The sequence below is a fragment of the Carcharodon carcharias genome, chromosome 10, assembly GCF_017639515.1.
Source record: "Carcharodon carcharias isolate sCarCar2 chromosome 10, sCarCar2.pri, whole genome shotgun sequence".
NCBI classification, from domain to species: domain Eukaryota; kingdom Metazoa; phylum Chordata; class Chondrichthyes; order Lamniformes; family Lamnidae; genus Carcharodon; species Carcharodon carcharias.
The window spans coordinates 19,644,468-19,671,715 of NC_054476.1; the positions used below are offsets into that span (position 1 = coordinate 19,644,468).

General features: G+C 42.9%; 1 protein-coding gene across 2 annotated transcripts in view; it reads right to left on the reverse strand.

Annotated features, from left to right (window-relative positions):
• Window positions 1–3,163: 3,163 nt before the first annotated feature.
• The window catches only part of nav2a (neuron navigator 2a), a 315,479-nt gene continuing 291,394 nt past the window's right edge, over window positions 3,164–27,248 (reverse strand). For both annotated transcript variants that reach the window (XM_041197259.1, XM_041197260.1), the window contains 9 exons: window positions 21,204–21,299; window positions 20,208–20,376; window positions 16,797–17,032; window positions 14,752–14,906; window positions 12,833–12,904; window positions 11,166–11,362; window positions 9,349–9,467; window positions 8,589–8,792; window positions 3,164–5,663 (listed from right to left, as the gene is read on the reverse strand). In XM_041197259.1, the coding sequence (XP_041053193.1) occupies window positions 5,538–5,663; window positions 8,589–8,792; window positions 9,349–9,467; window positions 11,166–11,362; window positions 12,833–12,904; window positions 14,752–14,906; window positions 16,797–17,032; window positions 20,208–20,376; window positions 21,204–21,299 (1,374 nt within the window). In that variant the 3' untranslated portion in view covers window positions 3,164–5,537. The remainder of the gene's footprint in view (window positions 5,664–8,588; window positions 8,793–9,348; window positions 9,468–11,165; window positions 11,363–12,832; window positions 12,905–14,751; window positions 14,907–16,796; window positions 17,033–20,207; window positions 20,377–21,203; window positions 21,300–27,248) is intronic.

Here is a 27,248-nt window from a genome sequence, read left to right on the forward strand (position 1 = left end):
ACACTTACTTCAGCCTCGCAATGTGCCATAATGTGTCTTCTCTCTCACTTTGCCCTTCGGATCTGCAGAATTCCCTCCTGCTGTACAACAGCTTGTTCTGCAGAAAGAATGGGAGCGGTTAGTGTTGAAAGGATTTGAAGATGTGTGTGGCAGCTTAGCACAGTACGCAGGGCAAGATGAAGAAACAGCAATTGTGGTGAAGAGGTCATAGAAAATTGTCAGGGCTGAAGCATGTACATTGTGCAAATGAAAGTAGAAGAAAGTGTATAGATGTGCACTGCTGTGATTGGCCAAGGAGCAATGAAAAGTAGGAGTGGAAAAGCTTGCTGGTATTGGGGCTTACATGTAAGAAAGCTGTAAATGGGAGTCTTACCTTAGCAGCTCTGATCAAGTCATTGAACTTCTTCCTACCTTGCTGCCAGGTCAATGGTATGAGACTACTGGCATTCTCAAGCTCACTCTGCCCATTGTTGTCAAGCTAGCTTGCAGGGCACTGTATATTCATCAGTGAGGGACAGTTCTCGCCTTCCTCCAGGCCATATTCACCACAGCATTTGGGCTGTGTCAGAAGAATTTCCTCATGCAACAGCATCTCTGCCATTCGCCATTCAACAGGGGAACCTCCCCTTTAGGGCATGCACGGTGCTTTTAAGTAACAGGAGCACCTCCAAATTACAATTAAGAACAGCACTGCCAGCTGTGAAAATGAGGCATGTACCTCACATCATTCACTTCAGGTGAGCCTACTGCAATGTATGCTAAGCGCATGCCCATTTTGGGTACCAGTTGAAAATCCATCCCAAAGTATTTATAAACCAGTGGATCCAATGTGGCATTGCCCACGTTGAGTCAGAAGACCTGCCATTTTATAATAATAAGGATCTTATATTCTCTGGGGTTTAGAAGAATGAGGGGTGATCTCATTTAAGATTATAAAATTCTTGGAGAACTTGACAGTTTGTATTCTGAGAGATTGTTTGCCTGGGTTGGAGACTCTAGAATTAGGGGGCATTGTCTCAGCATAAGGGCCAGCTGTTTAGGACTCAGGTGAGGAGAAATTTCTTCACCCAGAGGGTTGTGAATCTTTTGAATTTTCTACCCAGAGACCTGTGGTATTCAATCTTGGGAGTGTATTCAAGGCAGATATTGATAAAATTGTTGGGAACAAAAGGAATGCAGGAATATACGGATACTTCAGGAAAATGGAGCAGATGCAGATGGTCAGCCACAATCTTCTATGAATGACAGAGCAGACCTGAGAGATCATATGCCCTACTCTTTATCCTAATTCTTAAGTTCTTATCATGGGTGATGGGAAAAGTTTCAGGAGGTAAATGTGACACCTCCAGGAACTGTACACTATAAGTAAGGGCTGTAATTTATCGTTAGCAGATCTGCCATCATTTGTGCAAGGTGTGTCAGAGAACTTGGTATTTCAGAAGTGTTATTGAATTATGAAAAAGTGCATATTTTGAAAAAAATCAAAACCGCCCTCAAGTAGGAGCCACGATGTCAATAGATGTGCCAAGCGATCTCATACTTAAATGTGGCTAGACTTGCTGCTGCTTTGTGATTGCAATGGGTAACCTAGTAGTTATGTGACTGGACTAGTAATCTAGAGAACAGGATCCCACCATGGTAATTCTGAAAAGTTGGAAATAAAATGCTGCTATCAATTAAGTGTTTGCATAGCTCTTGGATTGTTGTTAAAAACCCAACTGTTTCAATTCTTTTGGGAAGGAACCCAACTGTCCAATCCCAGTCTGATCCAGATGTAATCCCAGGATCACACCAACATGGGTGGCTCTTAACCACCTTGTGAACTGGGATAACAACCCATTCAGTTCTATCACTACTGTCTCAGGTTAACAAGGGGTGGGCAAGAAAGGGGGAGGTAATAGCCCCTCTAATCCCACTTAGCTAGAATATTACAATTAACTTTGAATTCCAGTATGCAAACCACAGGAAATTCAATTCAATAGAATTATTTCAAGCCATAAGTAATTTGTTTAAAAATGAATTTACTCTTTGGCACCAGTAAAACTTTGAACTACCCTTTTCATTTTCACCAGATTCTGCATGAATTCACTGACTTCGAGTTGATATAGGTACTAAAACCAGTATTGCAATCAGTGTTGCCTGTCTGCAATTAAATTTGCAAACTTTCAGTCAATATTTGAACTAGTTTTTGTATTCATACAAAAACTGTTCAAATCTATACCCATTAACATCACAAACCATTTTCTGTCACAAGCTAATTATTTTCAACCTATTGGTTCAAAAGGAAGTCAAAACTGGGTCCTTTTGAAGGGCACGCCTGTTTCTTCTACTGTATGTTCAATCAGTTGGACCAGGGGTCTACAACCTGTGCCTCTGGAGTCACATGATGTTCTTTAAGGACCCTCGTGGCTCCCGACCTTGATCAATCAAAACCATTTTAATGGTAATTAAATGGCTTGCTATAGTTTATTTAAACTTTTATTAACACTGTACTGGTGAGAAAGCATCATTCAATTAACATTTTTGCAAAAATCTTTGAAATGTAGAAATGTGTCTCTACCTTGTTTTTCATTATGACTGGCATTTGAGTAACAGCATTGTGGCTCTTAGCATATTGTGCTTTGGACAAAGTTTTTTAAAAAAATGCCTCTCCTTTTTGTTAAGGTTCCTGAGCTGGAGTGAAAAGAGAACCAGAACCATTTGGTCTGAATGGTTCAATACCAATTGCATTGAATGAGGAAAACTTTTATGCATAATTTCACAGTGCTTAATTTTGTAACTCAATTTTGATAAAGTGCTCAAAATCAGGAAGAGTTTTGTTAGGGTACATAAGGGGAAACTGTCCCCAGTAGCAGAGGGATCAGTAACCAGAGAGTGAAGATTTACAAGGTAAGATGAGGAAACTTCCTTTAAATGCAGAGAGTTGCTATGATCTGGAATGCAATGCCTTGAGGGTTGCTGGAAGCAGGTTCAATAATGACTTTCAAAAGGAAATTACTAAAGGGACTAACTTATTATTTGAGTTTTCTGCTCAGATAAAAAGTAATGGGCAGAGAGGAAAGTACAGAAAACACAGCTCTCAAGAGTTGTTCAGTTGCTTTGTTCCACCTTCACTTTATCTAATACCAGAGATTGGCAGAAAAAGATTAAAAGTAGCAGGAGGTTGAATAAATAAGCATTCATTTTATTGAATCAGGAATAATTTAAGACTGGTACAATAACTAGATTTATTCCTCAAATGAGGCATGGTCTTGTACAGGCCATTGAATCCAATGAGTGACCAGGACTTGATTCAAATGGGATGACACAGCATACAGTACACAAAATACTCATTTCCTAGTGTTTTAAAAATGGCTAGAAAATTCATCAAAATGCATCACTGTAATCAATTATTTACAATTTATGTTACAATGAAAAAAATGTACATCATATTAAACACATTCAAAACAACTGCTCCACTTAGGTCACAAAATCCTACAAATAGTTTTCTATTGAACAACCATGTGAAAAATCATCACAAGTAACAAACATGGGTTTGGTACAATAATCATTACCATGATCAGCATTTCATCATTAAACAGATTTCCCAAAATTTACAGAAAACACCATCTAGAAATCAAGCCAAAGCCATATACAAGTCTCCTTCAGCCTGTACAATTGTTGGCAGTTTTCAAAAAAAAAAAGATTTTTTTTTTTGGCTTCCGTTAAGAATCAGCATGAACATTGCATAGCCTCTTAAACTTAGAACACTATTAAACAACTGGACACCGTGATGTGAAGGGAAGTAAAGAAAGACTTCTGGAAGCATTAAAAAAAAATACAAATCTGAACAAAACAAGAATACGCTCAGAAGCAGTTTAATCGAGCACTGGCTCACGCCCTTTCACCCATTCTGAGCTGAGCCATTTCCATCACAGTTTCAATGCAACAATTGAAAAGATTGTGACCAGGGGTACCGTAACAACAGGATTATGGCAGCATAAACAAACCCATTGAGGTATAGAGAAATACATTGGTCAGCCAAAATGTATAAACACCAGATTTTGTGTTAATGCATCACATAAAAGCAGGGACAACAGCACGGCACAACAAGCACTCCAATTAAAAATCTATTACTCAGTCACTGGATGATTTCAATATTTATACATCATTATCTTTGTAGTGTCCATCAAGAATTTTTTTTTGCAGCGATAGTATCGTCTTTCGTATGAAAGGTCCAAATTTGCAGTTTAGCGATTTACCGTAGTTGAATTCACTGTCACAATACAAACACTATAAAGCTGCGGACTGATTATGAACCAAGAAATCGTTGATTTTCCTCCTTGTTTGTCTTGCTTCTAACAAAGACTCGCTTATCATTTGAACCAACACCAAATCCAAAAAAAAAACTCGGTTCTTTTTATGTTTTGAGATGAAATTCCAGCCCTGTTTTCAGAAACAATACAAAACAAATGGCGAAGAAAAGCAACAGGAAAATTAGTATAAAAGAGAGAGCGAGAGTAAGGCATCATTTATTTCCAGCACCAGACGTTGTAAAAAGGCTTGCGTGGATTTGGCTGAAGGATTGCTTTTCTTCGCTGAGGTACAGCTCAATCCAGCTTTTCTTTTGTGTTTTTGCAAAGAAAAAGTGCAATTCCAGTGGAGGTGTTATCAGTCCTGGTGAGGAGACAAGCCTTAGTAACAATCAAAATGTGTGTGCGTGCGTTTTCAATAAGGAAAGTGAGAGGAGGAGAAAATGGGGATCTTCAATATTGATTTCTGGCTCAACCAAGCGTCCCAGAGTCTGTTTCTCACGGTCTTGAAAAGTACCGCCCATCCTTTCGACAGTCGGCTATTGGTCAATCGTCGAAGAAACCTAAACATTTTCTACGTTGACTGGTGTAGACTGTGGATGAAATTGAGACCAAACTCTTGTGCTTGGCTTGTTTTTTTTTAACCCAGCCGGCTGCAAAAAAGCAACAAGGGTGGGTAACATAGCACCAAAACCACCTGGAGTTGAGAGGGTTTGCATCCACCTCCCCACCCCCGACCCCTCGCTCTCCATTATTGAAGGAGTTGGTTGGAATGTCCAGTGACTGCTGACTGTTTGGTTGAGAGCAGCATAGGATAAATCTTTCCAAGACAGTACATGGCACAATGACGTCAGTTCCATACCTTTTAAAATCAGGTGTTGCTACTTTTGTATGCAGTGTACAACATTTCTTCATTGGCTTGGCATAAACGCCTCCAGCAATTTAATGAAGAAATAGTGCAGTTTGAGTTTATAAAACAAAACTGGGGGGGGGAAAGCCCAAAATTTAGTCTCCCTTGGGTGACCTGCACCCACCAGGATTTCAATATGTTAAGTTGAATTAAAGTGTCTTGTACTTGAAGACCCATTTCTTTTTAAACTGAAGCTTCTATCCAACAATGTGAGCAACCGAGTTATTGATCGTTTGTTTCCTCCTCTGAGTCAAGTATTTAAGTCCTCACGTTCCATGGAAATGTTCAGAGGAACGTTGGACAGAAGTGACAGATTATTTTGGCAGAACACTTGATCAAAGAGTGGATTCTAGAGATGAATCGAGAATATCATCATGATGGCTGTTGCTGTTCGAGTCACTGTCGTAGCTATGGGGACTTGAGTAATTTGCAGCTTCTTGTAACCTCATTAGCATATTCATCTGGAAAGGAAAAATAATTGAATATGTTCAGTATGTTAGAACACAAGAAATAGGAACAGGGATAGACCAGACGGCCCATCGAGCCTGCTCCGTCATTCAATATGATCCTAGCTGATCTTGGGCTTCAACTCCACTTCCCTGCCCGTTCCTCATATTCCTTGATTCCCTGAGAGACAAATAATCTGTCTATTAGGTCCTAATTGAGCACTGAAGCTCTCACAGTTTATTAATGAAGAGAGATTGCCAGTGTAGAATGCTAAGAGTCATAAATTGCAGGGAATTCGTTTGGGCATATGCACTTGTTAGTGATTTTTCTTAGTCTTTGCACCAAAGCACTATAAATAGCATGCTCTCATCCAATGGGTCTAAAGCAGTTTTAAAGGAAAAAGCTATATTATCAAATTATTCCCAGCTACAAGACCCTTCCGTGCAGCCCTCTACATCCTAGAGCGATGCCACTCACTAGGTGTTTTAGATCATACGCATTTTTTAAGAAAGACAGCTAGAAAGTGTTTATTAATAAATAAGCCTGAATTTTGCAGTCAGCGGCGAAGGAACAACACTCGCATGTTTTTAAAAAGGGTGTGAAATATTTAAATTTTCTTTTGAAGGAATGAGTTTCCACTCATACAAAATGAATGTTTAGGGCCAGAGAGATTGTTCAGGAGTAACTATACCTTAGTATGCTGTTTAAAAGTTCAGTAATTCCTAATTGAACAAATCTTAAGCTTTTCATTGGTTTTTAGAGTGAGGATAGTGGATAAATAGGTTAAGTTCTTGCCAATCAGTGACTCCATAAGTGGAGACTGCAACAGCAAACCCTAATGACCTCACTGACAGCAATGTTTAGATTCTGTGTTGTGCAAATGAGGATGCCAGAAGTTGTTGTCATTTTACCCAGTAATAACAGTGATCGTTGACAGCTTCATTATTACATGTACACCTAATCCCTCACCTCTCTCCCATAGCCAGAGTGTCTGACCTTGGAATGCACAAATTGCCAACCTCCACCTAATCCCTCAGCTCTCCCACTGCCTGTGTACATCATGGAAATGTGTGCTCACTGCCCATCATTTCCCAATGTGTAAGTCTGGTCAGCAATAATCCCCAGGTTAGCACAATATGACCTGTAATACTGAAAAATAACAGGCTTGGACCATGCATGGCAAAGCAACAGGTTAAATATTGGAGGCTGCGGGCATAGAAAACGAAACAATTTAAGTAGTGCCAAGGGCAGTGCCATGCTACTATCTGAGGATCCAGTTACAGACATCAATCAATGAAACAGTACCCAGTGCTAGTGTAGGAGATCATGACTATGGATGTTTTAAACAGACATTTTATCATTTCTTTACTGAATTAAACCTTGCTTCTCCATTGTCAGAGAGATCAGACAATTGATTGCAGGAGCAAATGTATCTTGTTGGGCTGAATCTTCCGGGGAATGACAATCGCCATCGGATTGCCACTCGCTCCTGTTTACTTACCTTGCACCGGAGCTCCACATTTCTCACATGGACTTCAGGACTGGGCTGCCTGAGAAATGTGGAGTGTACCTGCTCCTGGAGTCCTTTGTTTCTAGAGCAGGATTGTTGGAGAAGCCAAGTCGCACGCCACTATTACAGCACTAGCTGCCGTATACCACTAAGTTTAAATATGCCAAAGCCACTTTGACAAGCTAGGAGAGAAGTTAAGTCTGCAAGGCAAGTGGGTGAAGGGGTAGGGTGGCAGGTGGGTGGGTGAGGGGGTAGGGTAGCAGATGGGTAGGTGAGGGTGAAGGTTGGCAGGTGGGTGGGTGAGGGGGTAGGGTAGCAGATGGGTGGGTGAGGGTGAAGGTTGGCAGGTGGGTGGGTGAGGGGGTAGGATAGCAGATGGGTGGGTGAGGGTGAAGGTTGGCAGGTGGGTGGGTGAGGGGGTAGGGTAGCAGATGGGTGGGTGAGGGTGAAGTTTGGCAGGTGGGTGGGTGAGGGGGTAGGATAGCAGATGGGTGGGTGAGGGTGAAGGTTGGCAGGTGGGTGGGTGAGGGTGAAGGTTGGCAGGTGGGTGGGTGAGGGGGTAGGGTGGCAGGTAGGTGGGTGAGGGGGTAGGGTGGCAGGTGGGTGGGTGAGGGGGTAGGGTGGCAGGTGGGTGGGTGAGGGGGTAGGGTGGCAGGTGGGTGGGTGAGGGTGAAGGTTGGCAGGTGGGTGGGTGAGGGTGAAGGGTGGCAGGTGGGTGGGTGAGGGGGTAGGGTGGCAGGTAAGAGGGTGAGGGGTTAAGGTGGCAGGTACATGGGTGAGTGGGTAGTGGCAGGTAAGTGGGTGAATGGGTAGGTGGGATGAGGGGTTCAGGAGGGTAGTTGGTGGATGAGGCAGTAGTTGGGCATTCCGGCGGGGTGGCTGGGGGATGAGGAGAGTTAGTCGGTGGTACGGGGGAGAAATTGGGTGGTCAGGAGGGGTAGTCAGATGCGGGGGGGTGTAGTCATGGGGTCGGGGGTATGGTTGAGCATGTAGTCAGGGGTGGGAGGTAGTCGGATGGGGGGGGGGGCGTGGCGGGGAACGGTCAGTTATCCAGGAATTAGAAATGGTATTAATCCTTCTAACATTTCCTGGTAAGTGCGTTGGAACCATGTGAAGTCTCTGACTTTAACTCAGAGTTTTGAAGGGTTCCAGACAATGGAAGTTGAAATTTCCCAAGCAATTCCCGTGGAGTCCTTGCGTTGGGACTTCCAAGGGATCTTCCAGCGCACCTTCTGGGGTATGACCATCAGGAGGCTGCAAGGTTGGGGCCAAAATCTTTTCTTCCCTCGAAGCATTGCTCAAGCCTCATTTCTCAATAAAATGGCAAGAAAATAAAATAGCCTCAAGGCCAAAACACCCAGGATACAAATGAGTTTACTTTTAGGATCTTTCAGGCTCAGGAGTTTGTTGCCATAGTTACTGCACTCACAAGGGGATCTCCCTCGGCGTCACTCTGTTGAGCCTGTTTACTGCAACCGCCTTCCCGTGTTAGTATAAATCCATCAAAGCCTACATCTTCAGGTCTCAGCTGTAACAGAGGGGGCCACTCATGTTGCTGTGGGGTGGCAACCCATGGGTATGTATCCATCACCCACTTGGCTGGGTCCTCCCAAGGAACTCTTCTTCCGTACAGCTACAGAACATGAAAGATTTATTACATTTCAAGGGAACCAGTGAAAGAACAAAAGAATCCTTTTAAATGCATTTTAACTGATCAACACTAAAGCTATCCTCAGAACCAAACAAAGTAACAGCTGAGTAAATCTTAAAGCATGAGACAATAAATAAAAATTAACTCACATTGAACAGTAATGGTGAAAAGGTATTAACTAATTAGCAGGCATAAAGTCTGTAAATTACTCAATGTAGTGTTGGTAGATCCCCAATCTGGAAAGAGTTAAAGGATTACTTCGAATTTACACTGGTGTAGATGCTTATCCTTCACATGAGCTGTAATCCTAAACCAATGTATTTGTTCTGTTCTCACATCCTTCTTTCTTTGAACCACCTATCTAATCTATTCTAACAGAAACAGGGGTTTATGCACTTTTTGAGTAACTTGTCTTGTTTTTATTGAAGGAATACTTTATTGAAAGATTATTTTTTATGTGCAAAGGATTCATTAGCAATTCTTGTGCAGCTCTATTGGGATTCTGATTGAAAAGAATGTACCCATAGCCTTTACATACCTGCAGCCCTTCCCTGACTGCCTCGAGCAGATAAGGGATGATGGAATAATTCCACAAGTCTGTGAACCAAACCCTTGAGCCATCAACGTCCATTGGACAGGACAGGAACAGTCGAGGACCTTAACAATTAGAAATGAAGTTAAAATGGCTTATTAGGGCTTTCACTGATATATTGAACAAAACCCATTAATCTCTAAGAAAAACATGTAACTGCGACTTCTACTGTCACCATTCTTCCTCATTGAAACCTGAATTGATGCCAAAGTGAAGTTAACAGTATAAAGACCGATTTTGTCAGCCCCCTTCATTTTTTATTCATTCTTGGGATATATGCACTTCTGTGTTTATTTATTGACCATTCCGAATTGCCCTTGATAAGGTGATCATGGTCTTCTACCTCAATCTGTGCAGTTCATGTGGTGATGGTACTTCCAGTGCTGTTTGACAGGGTGCACAAGGATTTTTACATAGCAACAACAGACAAACAATGATTTATGTTCAAGTTGGAATGGTGTGTGATTTGGAGGAGAACTTTCAGGTGGTGACGTTCCCATGCATCTGCTACCCTTGTCCTTCTAGGTGGTAGGGGCCATGGTTTGGAAAATACTGTCTAAGAAGCCTTGACGAATTTCTGCAGTGCATCCTACGGACAGCACTGACTGAAGCATGGTATGTAGATGATGGAAGGAGTACGCTGGTAGTTGGGGTTGCCAATCAAGCGGATTGCTTTGTCTTAGATTGGTGCCATGTTTCTTGAGCTTTTCTGATCCTCTAAGTGTGCTACATCATGTTTCTTATGCTGTGCCATTTAAATGGTCCAGCTGTAGCCCACCTGATACATCGTCCTTTGAGAACTGGACTGAACAGTTGTGGTAGGGCCTAGAAAATCCAGCTGAAGTGCTCGAGGCCTGGTTGATTGGGTATCTCCAGCTCTCAACGGAGACAGTCAGCCAGAAAGTCTGAAATCCATAAACCTTCAGATCTTGGGCCTGCTCCAGAATGTACCTCCCCTCCTCAGCCCAGCCCACGCCACACAACATGTGTCCGAGGGTTAGACATCATTGGCTTTTTCTGGTAGGATGCACTGCAGAAATTCGTCAAGGCTTCTTAGACAGTATTTTCCAAACCATGGCCCCTACCACCTAGAAGGACAAGGGTGTTTGAGCATCCAAGACATGTAGAGGAAGAAAATACTCTGAATATTTAAATATTAGAAGCCTAATACTCTGGGGACATGGGTTCAAATCCCACCCTGGCAGCTGATAGAATTTAACTTCATTAATATATGTGAAATGTAAAGCTAGTCTCAAAAATGGCAACTATCATTGATTGTTGTTCAAACCCATCTGGTGCATTAACATCATTTAGGGAAGGAAATGTGCCATCCTTACTCAGTGTGGCCTATATGTTTCTCCAGACCCACAGTGGTTGACTATTAACTGCGTTCTGAAATGGCCTTGCAAAGCACTCTGTTCAGGGGCAATTAGAGATGGGCAACAAATGCTGGTGGTCTTGCTAGTAAAGCCCACTGCCACATGGAGGCCAGACCAAATAACAATGGCAGTTTCCTTCCTTAAAGGACATCAGTGAACCAGATTGGGTTTTTACGACAGCTTCATGGCCACCATTACTGAGGCTAACGTTCAATTTCTGATTTTATCAATTGAATTAAAATTCCACCAGCCGCCTTGGTTGGGATTTGAACCCATGTCCCCAGAACAATAGCCTGATCTGCTGGATCACTACACCACCGTCTTGCCCTCTTTGTTTAAAAGCAATGTAAGTCATTTTGCTAATTCTATGATGGGGATAATTACCAATGGTGACGTCAGATGAGCTGTGAGCTTCCAGGAACCTGTTCAAGTGGTGCCAGACTTTGGGGATCCAGTCAATGATCCTGACTAATTCAGTGTTTCTCGTTCTGGTACTGATCTCAGTTTCTATCAGCTTCCGTCGAAGGTAGCGACCCAAGAAGCCTTTGACTGGTTCGGTATGGTTAGCACAAAGAACCCACCTGGAACGAAGAAAAACAATGTACATCTTCCGAAGTTCAACAGACATCATGTCCTTGACGGGGCTATGACATTTAATTAGCCAGAGTTTTCAGTTTTCAATTTGCCGTGATTGGTATTAAATAGTCAATTCTGCCCTTCACTTCCTGGTCCCTGATTGTCTAATCCCAGTTTCATAGTGACAGCATTTTGCCGGGAAACACACTGCCAGAGCTTTGGAGCATTGGTCAAGCGTACATCAATAACCACATGGGAGACGAGGCACAAGAGCCACATGCAACACAAGGAAGCATGTTGCAAGAATAGGCCATGTGACATATCAAGATCATTCCTTCCCCAGACCATGTGCAATCTGACCCATCATTGAATTTGCTTAATGTTCATCTCCTGAAGTGAAGCTTTGCAAGAATAATCACTGATTCTCCAAGAAAAATGCTAGAATATTTCTATATCGCAAGCATAACTAATGCCTTCACAGAATTGCACATTTAAACAAGGTACTGATTTGCCAATGTCATGGAGAGGAACCATGCATTTTGTGCTCCCAGATCCTTGAAGCGATGAGTTTCCAATCTCAACAACAGCAACTTGCATTGAGAGAAGCACATTCTATGAAAAGATGGAAGGAAAGGTACTGTCATTCCAGACTCTATGCCTCAGAATATAATTTCAGCTTTTGGAATTTTTTTTTTGTTGAAAATGCTGTGCTTGAGAGCACATTTGTGGGAGCTTATGCCAGAATGTGTGAGAGCTCATGTGAGTGTGTGCATATGTGCACATGTGGGGGGAGTGTGTTTAAACACATCTGGAGCCATGCGTGGGAGTATGCGTCGGGGGGTGTTTGTGTGTGTAAGTATGTGTGCATTTGTGAGAAAGTGTGTTTATGTGAGGGAGCGTGTGTGTGTGTGTGTGTGTGTGTGTCAGTGTGCGTGAACATGTGTCAGCACTTGTGGGACTATGTGTGGGAGTGTGTGCATACATCAGCACATGTGGGAGTGCACATGGACAAGAGAGATAACAATGTGCCATTTCAAACATATTATGTATTCAAGCCCATAATTCTCTAAATGCCGATATCTAATATGTGCCTCACTTTGGATCCCTTACATAAAAGTGCATTTAATCATCAATGGATAAATGTACACATGGTTAAATACTGAGCCATGCAGAATAATGAGGGAGCAGGCTAAATCTTGAGTCGGTGAACAATTTGCTAACTTAGGGCTTTAGCTGCTCAGGTCATCTTCCTGCTAATAAGAAGTCGATGAGCTTGTGTACCTATGGATGGCAATCGGATGAAGTTATCATTTAATACAAAGGGAGGCCTCGATAAGACAAATCAAATGTTAAAAGGCGTTGATCTTAATAAGAGCTTGTTTTAGTGTACAATGGGTGCACTTAACATAAGAAAACTAGTTGGAACCTTAACAAAACTGAAACAAGTTCCAGTAAGGAGGAGGTCCAGACGTTACCTGAAGTTATGATGAAGCTGGAGGTTAGGAGTGGAAGACGTAGCCTGGTTCATTGTGCCAATGATATAAGGACTGGAAAATAAATTGTCAAATGTTAATAAATATATGCAGAACCGTTTGAATTCAGTTGAAAAATTCTGGAATAGGGAAAAAGCAGGCATTAGTTAAGATGATCTTCAGTTGACATAAAGGAAAACTCAACTGGTTCACTAATATCCCTTAGGGAAGGAAACCTGTTGCCCTTACTAGGTCTGGTCTATGAGTGACATCTGTTCCACACCAACGTGTGACTTTTAGCTGCACTCTTGACATGGGCACATGGCCAGCAAGCCAATCCATTATACTAACTGCTGAGACTTTCGCCACACAGACTGCAGCAACTCAAGAGTAAGGCCCACCATCACATTCTCAGTGTATATAACAACAAAAGGTACAAATACAGGCTTCCCAATGATGTCCAATTGAGAACGAGTCAGAAAAAAAAAAACGAGATCCCGTCTTCACCTCAGCTGGCCTTAAAATTTAAAACTTGCCATGGCATTATTCGAAAATGAGCGGTGAGCTCTCTGTTGTCCTGAGTAAAATTTCTCTCTCGAGCAACGCCACCAGAACAGGTTAACTGATTATGTAACGCACTTGTTGTTTGTGGCTCCCTTGCTGTGGGCTGCAGCGCTTCCTATACAACAACAGTGGCTACGTTCAGAAAGTATTTTATTGGCTGTGAAGCGCTTTGGGACATCCTGAGCTCATAAAAGCTGCCCTTTAAATTCAAGCTCTTTCTTCACTTTACTGAAGTATTTCTACAGCGGACGAGAGCTCTAGAATGTTTCATCGTCCCACGTCAGCTCGTGACGGTAGAGGGCTGGGTTTTACAATTTGCAGCGGGCTGAGGGAGGCCGAACGGAAAGCGAGCGGTCCGCTCGCTCCCGCCCTGCCGTTTCAGATCGTCGAATCGAGAGTCGGATAGCCAACTAGCAGTCACCCGGCAGGAAGTCGGCCAATCAGAGGTACAAAATGGAGGAACTCCAGGCTCAATCGGGAGACCAGGCCAGGGCGTCATGTGGCAGAGGGATTTACGCCACAAAAAAGAGGAAGTCAGTCACAGCAACAAATTTAAAGGTCCCCCTGCTCTCCGAATCACTCTTTACCTTTTGTTGAAGGCTCAAGGAGGTCAAAAAGTTAACTGAAAAATCATGGGCACACTGCCAGCTTCACCAGCTACAAGCAGCCACGCTCCCATTGGAAGGCCTTTGGTTTGTCATACCTGCCAGAAATTGCTCACAAACTTGTTCATGTCTGACACCTGAATAATGTAGCAGGCAACAAAAAATTCCATGCAATTGGGTCTTTAACAAGCTCAACGGCTTGTTAATTGGCGATTTTAAAATGGCGAGCAGGTTTCCAATGTTTGCGTCTGCTCACCTTGCATGGTATCGGAGGCTGGCACGATGACATCGTATTGCCGCCCCCACCCGTCATGCTGCACTTTTTGTTTGTGCCAGGGGTGTGGTGGGTGGGTGGGGGAGGAGGGGGCAGTGGGACCTGCCCAATTTGCAGCCGTAAGATCCAGCCCTAAGTTTTTATTCTTGTTTCATCTCTTTTGCTCAGTGCAATACCATCTGGGGTACTCGTAGGCACTACATATAGATTTCCTTAACTCTGGGGTGGAAGAATGAAGATCAACCAATTGTTCCACTCCTGATTGCTTTCCAGATAACTACACTAGAAGCTGCACAAACAGGGACAGGCTGGCTTATGATACATTGCTGACATTCACCGGCTAGACATGTAAATGAATCATGCAGGCAAAGTACTGGAAAGCTTCCAGCACTGGTGGTATTGTGCATCAGCATGCATCATCACTTGTAGCTGAACAGGAGAAAACTAGAGTCTTGAACCAAGATAAATAAGGCCATTACCATTTATGATACTTGCAGTTCAAAAGGCCATTGAAGATCTCTCCAAGGGAACCAACATGATGCAAATTGTCCAAGATGATCACACTAGGCATATCCACTGCATTGGTCTCACTGTTGCACTGATCTGCAAGGTTTGAAAGATACTGACGCAGCTCCTGAAAAACAAGAGTGGCTTGGATCATTCTGTGCACTCACATACCCACATGCTGCATAGCTGATGATCGATGCTTGTAACACAAGAACGAGAGTTTGGTTTGCTCAGTTTCATAGATATGATAATGTTATTTGCTAAGTTAATACTTTCCTCGAGATGAACTAAGGCATCCACAATTTATTATGAACACAACGATAGGTGACTGCAGTCTGCAGGATCTTTTGAGTCACCACCAGCTACAAATTTTGACTCCGGTACCTTATAGATAAAGTAATGGCGGTATAAGAAAAATACTGCCCCAGTACAATATGCAGGAAGCTCTTAAACACTGCAACAAATGTGAAAAGGAGTCACAAATTTATAGACTGTTAAACTTTATAATTTCATCACAGTTTTAAATAGGCGACATGGATTTATGGTTCTTGACATATGACTTGCATACAGTTTATCTGGCTTATAAACAGAAATGGGCAATGATTGTATTGTGCTACACTGGTTGTTTAAAATTTATACACTGTAAAATCTGCAAAACATTTAGGTAGTAGGTTTTATATATCCATGAGAGACCTCCCACAAAGATGGAAAATGAATAGCTTGTCTAGAGTCACGGGGTTAATCCGTGCACTGTACTAAGTTAACTGATCCCATCCCACAAGGCTGCAGACTGTGAAAACATTGTGTGAGGGATGATGAAAAAGTAGCTGTGCTTGTTGCTCCTGTTTGTTATCCAACACCACTAGGTGCTCACCAGGTGAGGACAGGATCGGTTGGGCTGAGACACTCTCTTCTCAGATAGTTAAATAACCCGCCAGTGCAGATAGTCAGAGTCCGGACTTGACTAAGAGCTGCTGGGCAACTGGCAGCTGTTGAATCATTGCCCTATCTCTTTCTTCGGGAGATAAAAAGGGAAACAATTTGCATGCACTAGCGTAGGTACAAGGCTGGCAGCAGTAGTTAACATTCTGGTAAACATTCTGGTTAGGAGGATGAGCTTACCAGAAGTGCTGCCAACGTTTCCACCAATACACGGGATGCCTTTGGATTACACCTTTCTGGTGTTCAAATTATAAAAAGGATGTAACAGCACTGGTGAAGGTGAAAAAAAGGATGCCAGAACTGTGAGGTTCGATCTATCAGGAAAGACTGAACAGGTTGGACTCTCTTCACTAAAATACAAAAGTCTTCAGGGTGTCCTAATACAGGTCTGTAAAATCATTAATTATTTTGATAGGACAGTCGCAGAGAAGATGTTTCCACTTTGGAGGGGTCCAAAATGAAGAGCCATAACTAAAAAATAGTCACTAATTAACTGAATGAAGAATTTAAGATAAATATTTTTGCCTAGCCAGTAGTTACAATGTGGAACTTGCTATCACAGGGAGTAGTTGAGATATATCTGGAGAAATGGTGTAGTGGTAATGTTACTGGAGTAGTAATCCAGCGGTCCAGACTAATGCTGTGGGGACACGGGTTCAAATCCCCACCACGGAAGCTGTTGTTTTTATTTTGTAAAAACCCATCTGCTTCACCAATGTGCTTTAGGGAAGGAAATCTGCTATCCTTACCCAGACTGGCCTATACGCGACTCCAAATCCATAGCAATGTGGTTGACACTTAGCTGCCCTCAGAAATGACCTAGCAATCCATTCAGGTCAAGGGCAACTTGGGATGAGTAACAAATACTGGCCTTGGCAGCAATGCACACATCGCATGAAAGAATTTTAAAAAAAGCACAGGTGCCTTGAAGGCTTGTGTGGAACACGAACATCAGTACAGACCTGTTGGGCTGAATGGTACTGTAGATTCTACCTAACCAGCAACATCTATTACATCACCCTTACTCTAAGCGCCATGCAGCCGGACAAGTATTAGACCAAACCTGCTTTCTCACCTTGCTTGATTTGTGATCCACATTAAAGGTGGCGATGACTCCATCTGTCAATTCCCTGCCTTCCCTGAGCACCATGTACTCAGCAAGCCGATTGGCCAGGTAGGTTTTCCCAGTGCCACTTGGCCCTGACAGAATGATGCGGCGGTGGTCAGTTAGCAGGGAGACATAACGCTGCAGCATCGGCTTTGGGATTAGTGTCTCAAACACGAGGGAATCTAAACTGTGTTCCGACAAGCCTGAGGGACAGAGCAGAACTGACAAGTGTTAAAGAAAGGATAGGACTAAGGATGCTTTCTTTTTCCAAAAACAGTACTGTAATATTTCAGTTATTCACCTTTATCCATTTCACTTCTGCGAATCTGTGATTCATGGTTTTGGAACTTGGGCTGACTTACTCTGTTAAATATTGGTTCCATGACAGTCAAACTTTACATTTCCTCAGACTTAACCTGAGAAGCTTGTTGAATTTATAATTTTGAATTAGAAAACAGCATTTAAAGGAAGTCGAAACACCTATACTGACATGTGTGAGATAATAGACTAAATTTTACCAGCCTTTTGGTGATGGGCTGGGAGGTGGGAAAGCTGTCAAAATAGAATGGGAAGGTACGGGGTGACATGCCCCACACATTCCTGCCACCTGCCTGTCTTGCCAGCGGTGGGAAAAATGGCAGGCGAGTTACCTGCGCAGGAACCGATTGAGCCTGTCACCACGTGGGGAAGCTACGCAGCAGGCTCCATTGTGGGGGGGGGGCACCTTTTTGGGCACTCTTTGGTCCAGGGAGGGGCCTGCTGCCAGCAACGCCCCACCCCCCCTCACGACAACCGAGTGGCCTGTCACCGAAGGGCCCTCAACCAGCAGGTGTGATCCCTGGCAAAGGCCACCACTGGCAGTGATGCTGCTGAGCTGTCGGCCCTCTGATTGACCTGCTGCACCTGAGGAAGGTTGAGTCGCCGAACGGCACAGGGGTGGCAGCACTGGCGGCAGACACTTAATTGGCTGCCGTCGGCAAAATGTGGCCCCAGGCTCGGCTGCCTGCCAAAGTGCAGGCATTCCTGCTCTCGGCCCTGGAGGGGGGATTTCTGCCAGCTCAGGAAAATTCCAGCCAAAGTTATACTCATCACACATGTGGAATACAGTATACCACTGAGGCCAACAGCAATTCTGCTTCTTCTTGAAATGTCCTAATTGTTTCTGACGATTCTGTTTATGCAGCACATACAAATAATAATGCTAATCCACTCTTTTGTAATGCTAGAATAAAGCATAACAACTTCTTTGGCATCCATCTCCCTTCCCCCCCCGAACCACCCCCCCCCCCCCCGCCCCCCCCATCCCACCCCGCCTTCTCTCCTTCCCCCTCCTGATGACAAGGACTGACCCAAAGTTTGCTTCTATAGGTTTGGACAACACTTTGTGCTTTGTCCTTGGCCCATTCCTCCCCTGTGGGAACAGTGGGCACTACCCGCTTAATTGGCCAATGCAATCGGATCACAACCAATCCCCAACTCACCTCAGCGGAGGTACTTGCCCATGCATTTACCACCAAGGGTAACTGGACAGTAGTTATGCTCATGGTTCCTGCTCACTTGCACACTGAGCCTCAGTGGAACACAGATTAGAAATTAAACCAGGGTATGTAACATTTGTATTGCCCAGTACCACAACCTAGAGTGCATTACCCAGGATAGCCTTGGAGGGTCGCTTAGTAGGATACAATGTAAATCTACAGATACTAGCAGAGGAGAAGGATATAAATCTTTAAACAAAAATATAAGTGAGTAAAATCAAGAGGGATTGAAGAAGCTGAGCTTTGATTTTTCTCACCTAATGGTTGATAATGGACTCCCTCTGCTGGTTGTGTTGGGCATTAACATACTATTGTACCGATGAGTTTTATGCTTATAACTAGTCAAACAATTGGTCTATGTGACCAGTGTGGTAACTTGCATTCACATTCGAACATTCATTTTATGCCCAATCTTAATATACATAACACACCTTGAACTTGGTTTGATTGCTGTGTCTGAACTTCCAACTTGTACTAAATCTCCCAATATTGTAACAAACTTGCAATGTTACATAGCTATGTTGTTATGATCTATAATTCACTGCCTCAAAGAGGAATGGGTTCAAATTCAGTGGTAACTTTCAGAAGGCAATTGGATAAATACTTGAAATGGAAAAATTTGCAAGGCTATGTGAAAAGAAGCAGGGATGGGGGTATGTGGAACTAATTGACTAGTTCTTTGATGAAAGGGCTGGCATGCATGATGGACTGAATAGACTCCTTCTGTGCTCCAAACATCAGATATAATGTTTCATAGAGCCCAAAGCACAGAAACATCAAACAAGCTGTTGAGAGCTGCCCAATTTTCCTGAAATGGCACAACTGGCAAATTAAGCTAAAATTTACATCAAAATTTACACTAATTTTCTCATCGTGTTGAAAAAAAATCCTGAAAATCTCTGTTAGAATACACTGAACAAACTGACATAAAATAAGCATCAGTAAGTATGTCTGAAGAAAGCAACAAACTTATCTCTTATTAAAATTTAAAATATTTAATTTAAGCTGGAAGCCTTGGAACCATCATTCATGCACATTAGGCACAATGTGATTAAGAAAACACAGCTGTTAGTTTTTCCAGTGTATAGTCATTCTGATGCATTCAAATGTACAGAAAATACACTGTAGGTCTCAGTGAAGAAAATTGTTTTTAAAATTGCCTAAGAAAGTTACCATAAAACATCAAAAATAGGATCAAGTCCTGTGGTGTCTAAAATTTTACATGTAAATTTATACCCTGTTCTAAACTGACATTAATTTCAGAGAGAATTATGTGAACTGCATTTTTATTTGTGAGCAATCAGTCTATGATAAGGAGCAGCAGGAGGAGTCTTCATAAAAGGTTAAGGAAATTTCAGCGTAGGGTTAAAAAGCGCAAATCACCTATGACCCATGTTTCTCGATCTTTTACATGGAAAATCAGCATTATGTTGTACTTAAAATTGTACTATACACTTTAATGCTTTATTATAGTTTCGACACAAGCTTTCAGGAAATTCTGGGCGTACATGCTTGAATCTATCAAACTGAAGGTTTATAGTGTTTGGAACTACAATTGCCTGAGGAATGGTGTAGTAATGTTCAATATAATCAGCAGGGGATGTCAGGAATATGATGTCAGATACCTCTGGGGTGGCTAATCTTCTCTGTTCCCGTGCTTATCGGTGAAATTAGTAGCTTGTAGTCACAAAGCTATTTGGCACTTGTCTATCAGATAAGGCTGAGCACAGAATATGTAGAAACAAAAATTCTGTGGGTTAAGTTTTGCCTCCATTCTTGATTTCCAAAATTCCACATTTAAAAATCAAGTAGAAACCTACACAATGAGTAATGTTCATACCTTTCAGTGACATTGTGACTGTGTTGCTTTCTCCTACCAAATAGCCGCAGGGTAACAGTTCAGGTGTATCTATATTATTGGTGCGTCTGATGTCTCCTATGCTGTAGCCCAGCACACTGTCTGAGTTTAGGCCCAACTGGCTCACTGGATCCACATGGATAATGTATTCCTGTGAAAGGCAGCGTCATTAGGTTAAACTAAAATATCTTACGTTCTAAACTAGAGCAGGAAACTAGAATTTCATATTGGGATTGATTATTATGTTTGAATTGATAAAATGCAGGAACTATGAGGAGTCAGGGAAAATGATTTACTTAGATAATGTAACAAATATCATTGTCCAATTATTTCATTTTACAGCACAACCATACTTTTCAGATTGGGGTCTTCTGCTAAACACTTCTGTCTCATTCAAAATTTTAAATATAAACTCCCGTGGTTTCCTGTGCCACTCTCCTTCCATAATAAGAACATCGGCTTTCTTTATTAGTGACAATAGTAATGACAAACAACTTGTGTAATTTTAATTCATAGTCTTTTCTAAGTTGGAAACAACTTAGGTTGCCCAAAAAATGTTAAAAGTTTACATGAACGGACACCAATGAGAATGAGAGCAAATTCAGCTGTGATGCCCCCCCCCCCCCCCCCCCCCCCCCCCCCCCCCCCCCCCCCCCCGGTCAAATAGCCTGCTGACACTAACAGAAGAGGTGTCAGAGAGTGGCCAGTGAGGAAACAGCACATTGGAGAAGAGGAGGAAAGAAAATTAAGGCAAAAATGAAAAAGGGGGAAACCATAAAGCGAACAGAAATTTCAAAGCACTGTTATGATGTAAAGTTACTAATAAAGGTCTGGTCACTTCTATTGCAAAGGCGTCATTATCTGGCCTTAAAGAGCTGTTCCATGTTTTGCTTAATGCCTATAATGACCCTCTTCCTCAATCGCTGAACAAGTGGTGACACATTTGAATCTTATTTTCCTCTATTGGGCCTTCCTTACCTTAAACAGACGCCGCACGACACCATCCAAGACATCCCACTTTGTTTTACCACTGACCCCAATGCAGCCAACTATGTACTGACGGATCCGAGACTCCTGTGGTGAAGTAAGAAATAGATCAGTATTTTCTGGAGTAATGTAATCCAGTAGTAATAGTTATTGAACCGATTAAGCTAAAGGCATGGATTTTAGCTTCAAAGAAGAGGATTTTACCAGCATCAAAAATCAGGAAAACCTGAATTCACTGGTCATTTATTTTTCTGCTCATAAAGAATGGCTAAAAGAAAAGTACAATTCATGGAGTTCTGTGTCAGCATTAAACATATTCAAATGCCAAGTAAACTTTTCTTTACTCTGTCCAACAACATGCTGTAATCCCAATTCTAACCTAATACACGATGGACTGGCAAACCCAGGCAAACAGAGCGCAGCCGGCTAACTGAGTGAAGACTTGGGGTTTGGTGAGAGGGGAGTTTTAAGTTTTAATTTTGTTTTTTAAATCTTCCTCTTAAAATCTAATCTAGTTTGTAATTAGCAGTAACTGGAAAGTACTGTGTAAGCAGGCTACTTTCTTTCTTTCTTGCAGTTTAGACAGGGTAACTCTTTCGAGTACAAACACGTTTTCCATCTGTTCCTATTCAGATGAAGTTACATCGTTTCATAGTTTGCCATTGTGAGATTTGAACTCTTGATCTTGGGGTTACAAACCCAGTAAACTCACTCCCAGCTGTAGGAGCTGAGTAGTTCATTAGCTAACTGGTTGAATCTGGTTACTGTAGCCCCACTTCAGCTGACTATAAATCCATGGTTCTTCAGTGCAGCCTTGGCAAAAGGAGTGCAGCTGACTAACTGAGTGAAGACTTGGATTTTGGTGAGGGGAATTTGATGAAGGGGGAGAAGGAGTTGTTCATTTCCCCTTTCTATCTTTCACATGCCATAGAAATTGGTTCTTGCTCTACTACAGGGAATGGAGCTAGCTGTCTGGTGAGTATCTGGTAAGTTCTATTCTATCCCTAAGGTTTAAAATAGTACACAATTTGGTGGTAAACTTAATAAAATATATAAGAAAACAACATAAATAAGTGATTAATATAATGCAGTTATTATTTAAAACACATTGAAATGAGGATGGCAGGACAGCTGATGTGTCAAAGCTGCAGCGTGTGGGAGCTCCTGAGCAACACTGCGACCAGGGCAAATACGTCTGCAGTAAGTGTTTGCGGCTTTGAGGAACTTCAACTTAGAGCCATTGAGCTGGAGGCTGAGCTGCAGACTCTGCGACACTTCAGGGAGGGGGAAAGTTACCTGGATGCCTTATACCAGGAGGCAGGCACACCACTTAGGATAGGGTCTTCTGATTTGGTCAGTGGCTGGGGACAGGAGACTGTGACTGAGAGTGAGGCAGGTAAGGGGACCCAGAGGGCAAGAGTGTGAGCCTTGGCACTTGTCCAACAGGTCTCTCAGCCCTTTTGGATGAGAGTGGGGGCTACAGGGTGGATGAGCAAACTGACTATGGCACCATGGTACAGGAAGCCATCCAAGCGGGGGGGGGGGAATAGCGCACAATGATGTCGGGCGAGCGTCCCGTCATCACACACTTGTGCGATATTTTGGCGGGCGTGCGTGGGAGTTGGCAGCATGCCTACCGACAATAAAGAGGCCTATAAAGGCCCTTAAGCAGGTAATTAAGTTGAATTTTTTGCTGCCCCATCCAACCTGACAGTTAGCAAGTGGGCGAGTAGGCCAGGCGGCTTTTTGCATTTTTACCAAACCTCCTCCACGAGCTGGATGAGGTTTCCAACAAGGAATAAAAAACAATAAATGTTCTGTTAAACTCATTTTTTAACATGTCCCTCTTCATGTGAGTCACATGTGGGGACACGTTTATTATTTGTTGATTCTTCGGTTTTCATTTTTAAAAATCTTCAGCTTCCTGAGGCAGCTCTGTGGCTTCAGGGGGCTTTCACTGAGTGCACCCCTGCGCAAGCGCAAGTTTCAGCGCTCAAGCTCCTCCTGTCCCCCACCCCAGCAACTGAGGCTCTCAATGCGTGTTTCATGCTGGCTAGCTGTTAATTGGCCAGTGAGGGTGAAAGCGTGGTCGGGGCCCGATCGTGGGTGGTGGACCGTTTCGTGGCCACTCCCCCGCCCGCCCACCTGACGAGGGGAAAGTCCTGCCCATAGACTGGAAAATTCAGGTGGGCAAAGGTAGCGCAGATGGGGAGTTCATGGAATGTTCTCGGGATAGTTTCTTGGAACAACGCGTTCTGGAGCCAACCAGAGAGCAGGCTATACTTGACCTGGTATTGAGCAACGAGATAGGATTAATTGATGACCACCTAGTAAAGGCACCCCTAGGTAGCAGCGGTCATAATATGATTGAACTTTACATTCATTTTGAGGGAGAAATGAGTGCGTCCAAGACTAGTATTTTAAACATAAATAAGGGCAATTATAAGGGCACGAAATCAGAGCTAGCTAAATTGAACTGGCAAATGAGGTTAAGGGAAATGTCAGTAGTAGTTCAGTGGCAGACATTTAACGGGATATTTCAGAATACACAGAATATATACATTCCAATGAGAAAGGAAAAATTCCAAGGGGAGGGCCCATCATCCGTGGTTAACTTAAAAAGTTAAAGGCAGTATCAAACTTAAAGAAAAAGCATATAATTGCACAAAGATGGATAGCAGTTCAGAAGATTGGAAAGAAGACAAAGAACAGCAAAGAAGGAATGGAAAGTAGGGAGTTGTCAGATGAATTAAACAGGTATTTTGCTTCGGTCCTCACCATAGAGGACGCAAGTAACATCCCGGAAATAGCTGTAAATCAGGAAATGGAAAGGAGGGAGGAACTCAGGAAAATTACAATCACCAGGGAAGTGGCACTGAACAAACTGTTGGGGCTGTGGGCTGACCAATCCCCAGATCCGGATGGACTTCACCCTAAGGTCTTGAAAGAAGTAGCTAGTGAGATAGCTGATGCACTGGTTTTAATTTTTCAAAATTCCCTAGATTTGGGGGAGGTTCCATTAGATCAGGAAATAGCAAATGTAACTCCTTTAGTCAAAAAGGGAGGGAGACAGAAAGCAGGAAACTATAGGCCAATTAGCCTAACATCTGTCATAGGGAACATGTTAGAAGCTATTATTAAAGATGCCATAGCAGGGCACTTAGAAAGAATTATGGCAATCAGGCAGAGTCAACGTGGTTTTGTAAAGGGTAATCATGTTTAATCAATTCATTGGTGTTCTTTGAAGGAGTCACATGTGCTGTGGATAAAGGGGTCCTTTAAAGGGATAAAGACAAATGGACGTACAGTACTTGGATTTCCAGGAGGCATTTAATGAAGTGCCACATCAAAGGTTATTGTAGAAAATAAAAGCTCCTGGTGTAGTGGGTAAAACATTAGCATGGATAGATGATCGGTTAGCTAATGGGAAGCAGAGACCGGCATAAATGGATCTTTTTCTGGTCGGCAGGATGTGACGAGTGGTGTGCCACAAGGATCAGTGCAGGGGCCTCAACTTTTTACAATTTATATAAATGACTTGAATGAAGGGACTGAAGGAAGGTGGCTAAATTTGCTGATGACACAAAGATAGGTAGGAAAGTAAATTGTGAAGAGGATGTAAGGAGGCTACAAAGTAACATAGATAGGTTAAGTGAGTGGGCAAAGATCTAGCAAATGGAGTATAATGTGGGCAAATGTGAAATTGTTCACTTTGGCAGGAAGAGTGAAAAAGGTTATTATCGAAATGGTGAGAGATTGAGGAGCCCTGAGATCCAAAGGGATCTGGGTGTCCTAGTGCATGATTCACAAAAGATTAGTGTGCAGGTACAGCAGGTAATAGGAAAGCTAACAGAATGTTATCGTTTATTGTGAAGGGAATTGATTATAAAAGTAGAGAGGTTATGCTTCAGTTGTACAGGATATTGGTGAGACCATATCTGGAGTATTGTTGACAGTACTGGTCTCCTTATTTAAAGAAAGATATAAATGATTTAGAAGCAGTTCAGAGAAGGTTTACTAGACTGATACCAGGAATGGGCGGGTTGTTTATGAGGAAAGGCTGGACAGGCTAGGCTTGTATCCACTGGAGTTTAGAAGAGTAACAGGTAACTTAATTAAAACCTTTAAGATCCTGAGAGGTCTTGACAGGGTGGAAGTGGAGAAGATGTTTCCTCTTGTGGGAGAATCTAGAACTAGGGGTCAATGTTTAAAAATAAGGAGTCGCTCATTTAAGACAGAGATGAGGAGAAATTTTTTCTCTCAGAGGGTTGAGTGTTTTTGGAACTCTTTTCCTCAAAAGGTGGTAGAAGCAGAATCTTTGAACATTTTTATGGCAGAGCTAGATAGATGCTTGATTAACAAGGGGGTGAAAGATTATTGGGGATAGGCAGGAATGTGGGTTGAGGTTACATTCAGTTCAGTCATGATCTTATTGAATGGCAGGCTGGAGGGGCCGAGTGGCCTACTCCTGTTCCTAATTCATATGAATCAGGACAATGTTCCTATTTCCCACACCAACTATCCTTTGGCTTACAAAAACATAATAAATAGGAGCAGGAGTAGACCATTCAGCCCATCGAGCCTGATCCGCCAGTCATTAAGATCATGGTTGACCTGATTGTGGCCTTAACTCTTTTCCTGCTTGCTCCCATCTCATAACCCTTTACTCCATTGTTGCTGCAAAATCTCATTCAGCTTTGAATATATTCAATGACCCAGCCTCCACTGCTCTCTCTGGAAGGGAATTCCCCAAACTAACAGCCCCCAGCTCCTCCTCATCTCCATCCTAAATGGGAGACCCCGTATTTTTAAACTGTGCCCCCTAGTTCTGGATTCCTCCATGAGAAGAAATAACCTCTCAGCATCCATCCTGTCAAGCCCCCTCAGAATCTTAGACGTTTCAATAAAATCACCTCTCATTCCTCTAAACTCCAATGAGTATAGGCCCAACCTGCTCAATCTTATCTCATAACACAACACTTTCATTCCAGGAATCAGCCTTGTGAACCTTCTCTGAACTGCTTCCAATGCAAGTATATCCTTCCTTAAGTAAGGAGACTGAAAATGCACACAGTACTACAGTTTGTCTCACCAATGTCCTGTACAGTCATAGCAAGGCTTCCCTACCTTTATACTCCACCCCATTGCAATAAAGGCTTCACCAAGTAACACTGAGCTGATAGCTCCATGCTGTGGCCCAATTTTTTCAATTTGTTCATGGGATGTAAGCATCACTGGCAAGGCCAACATTGTTCCCTATCCCTAATTGCCCTTGGGAAAGTGGTGGTGCACCAACTTTCTTGAACTGCTGCAGTCCGTGTGGTGTCATTACATCCACAGTGCTGTTAGGAAGGGACTTCCAGGATTTTCACCCAGTGACAGTGAAGGAATGGCGATATATTTCCAAGTCCAGGGTGGTGCGTTGCTTCAAGAGGAACTTGCAGGTGGTGGTGTCCCTGTGCATCTGCTAGGGGGTAGGGTTGCAGATGTGGAAAAAGTTGTCAAAGATGGCTTGGCAAGTTGTTTCAATGCATCTTGTAGATGGTACACACTGCTGCCACTGTACGTCGGTGGTGGAGGGTGTATATGCTTAAGGTGGTGGTTGGAGTGCTGATCAAGTGGACTGCTTTGTCTTGATTGGTGTCATGCTTCCTCTTGAGGGTTGCACTCATCCAGGCAAGTGGAGAGTATTCCATGACACTCCTAACTTGTGCCTTGTAGATGGTGGACAGGCTTTTGGGGAGTCAAGAGGTGAGTTACTTGCCACAGAATTCCCAGCCTCTGACCTGCTCCTGTATCCACAATATTTATATGGCTGGTCCAGTTTAGTTTCTGGTCAACGATAACCTCTAGGATGATGTTGGTAAAGATTAATATCACATAAGTGGGAAAATAAAAATGACAAGTGCACATGCTGAAGTAACACTTAACAATTGGCACATACTGAAGGTCTACAAAGAATTTCATGCTGCTCAAGTGCTCAGCTTGAGCACAGCATTGTGATGGTTATGGTTCTGGACAAGCAACTAAAGGTCA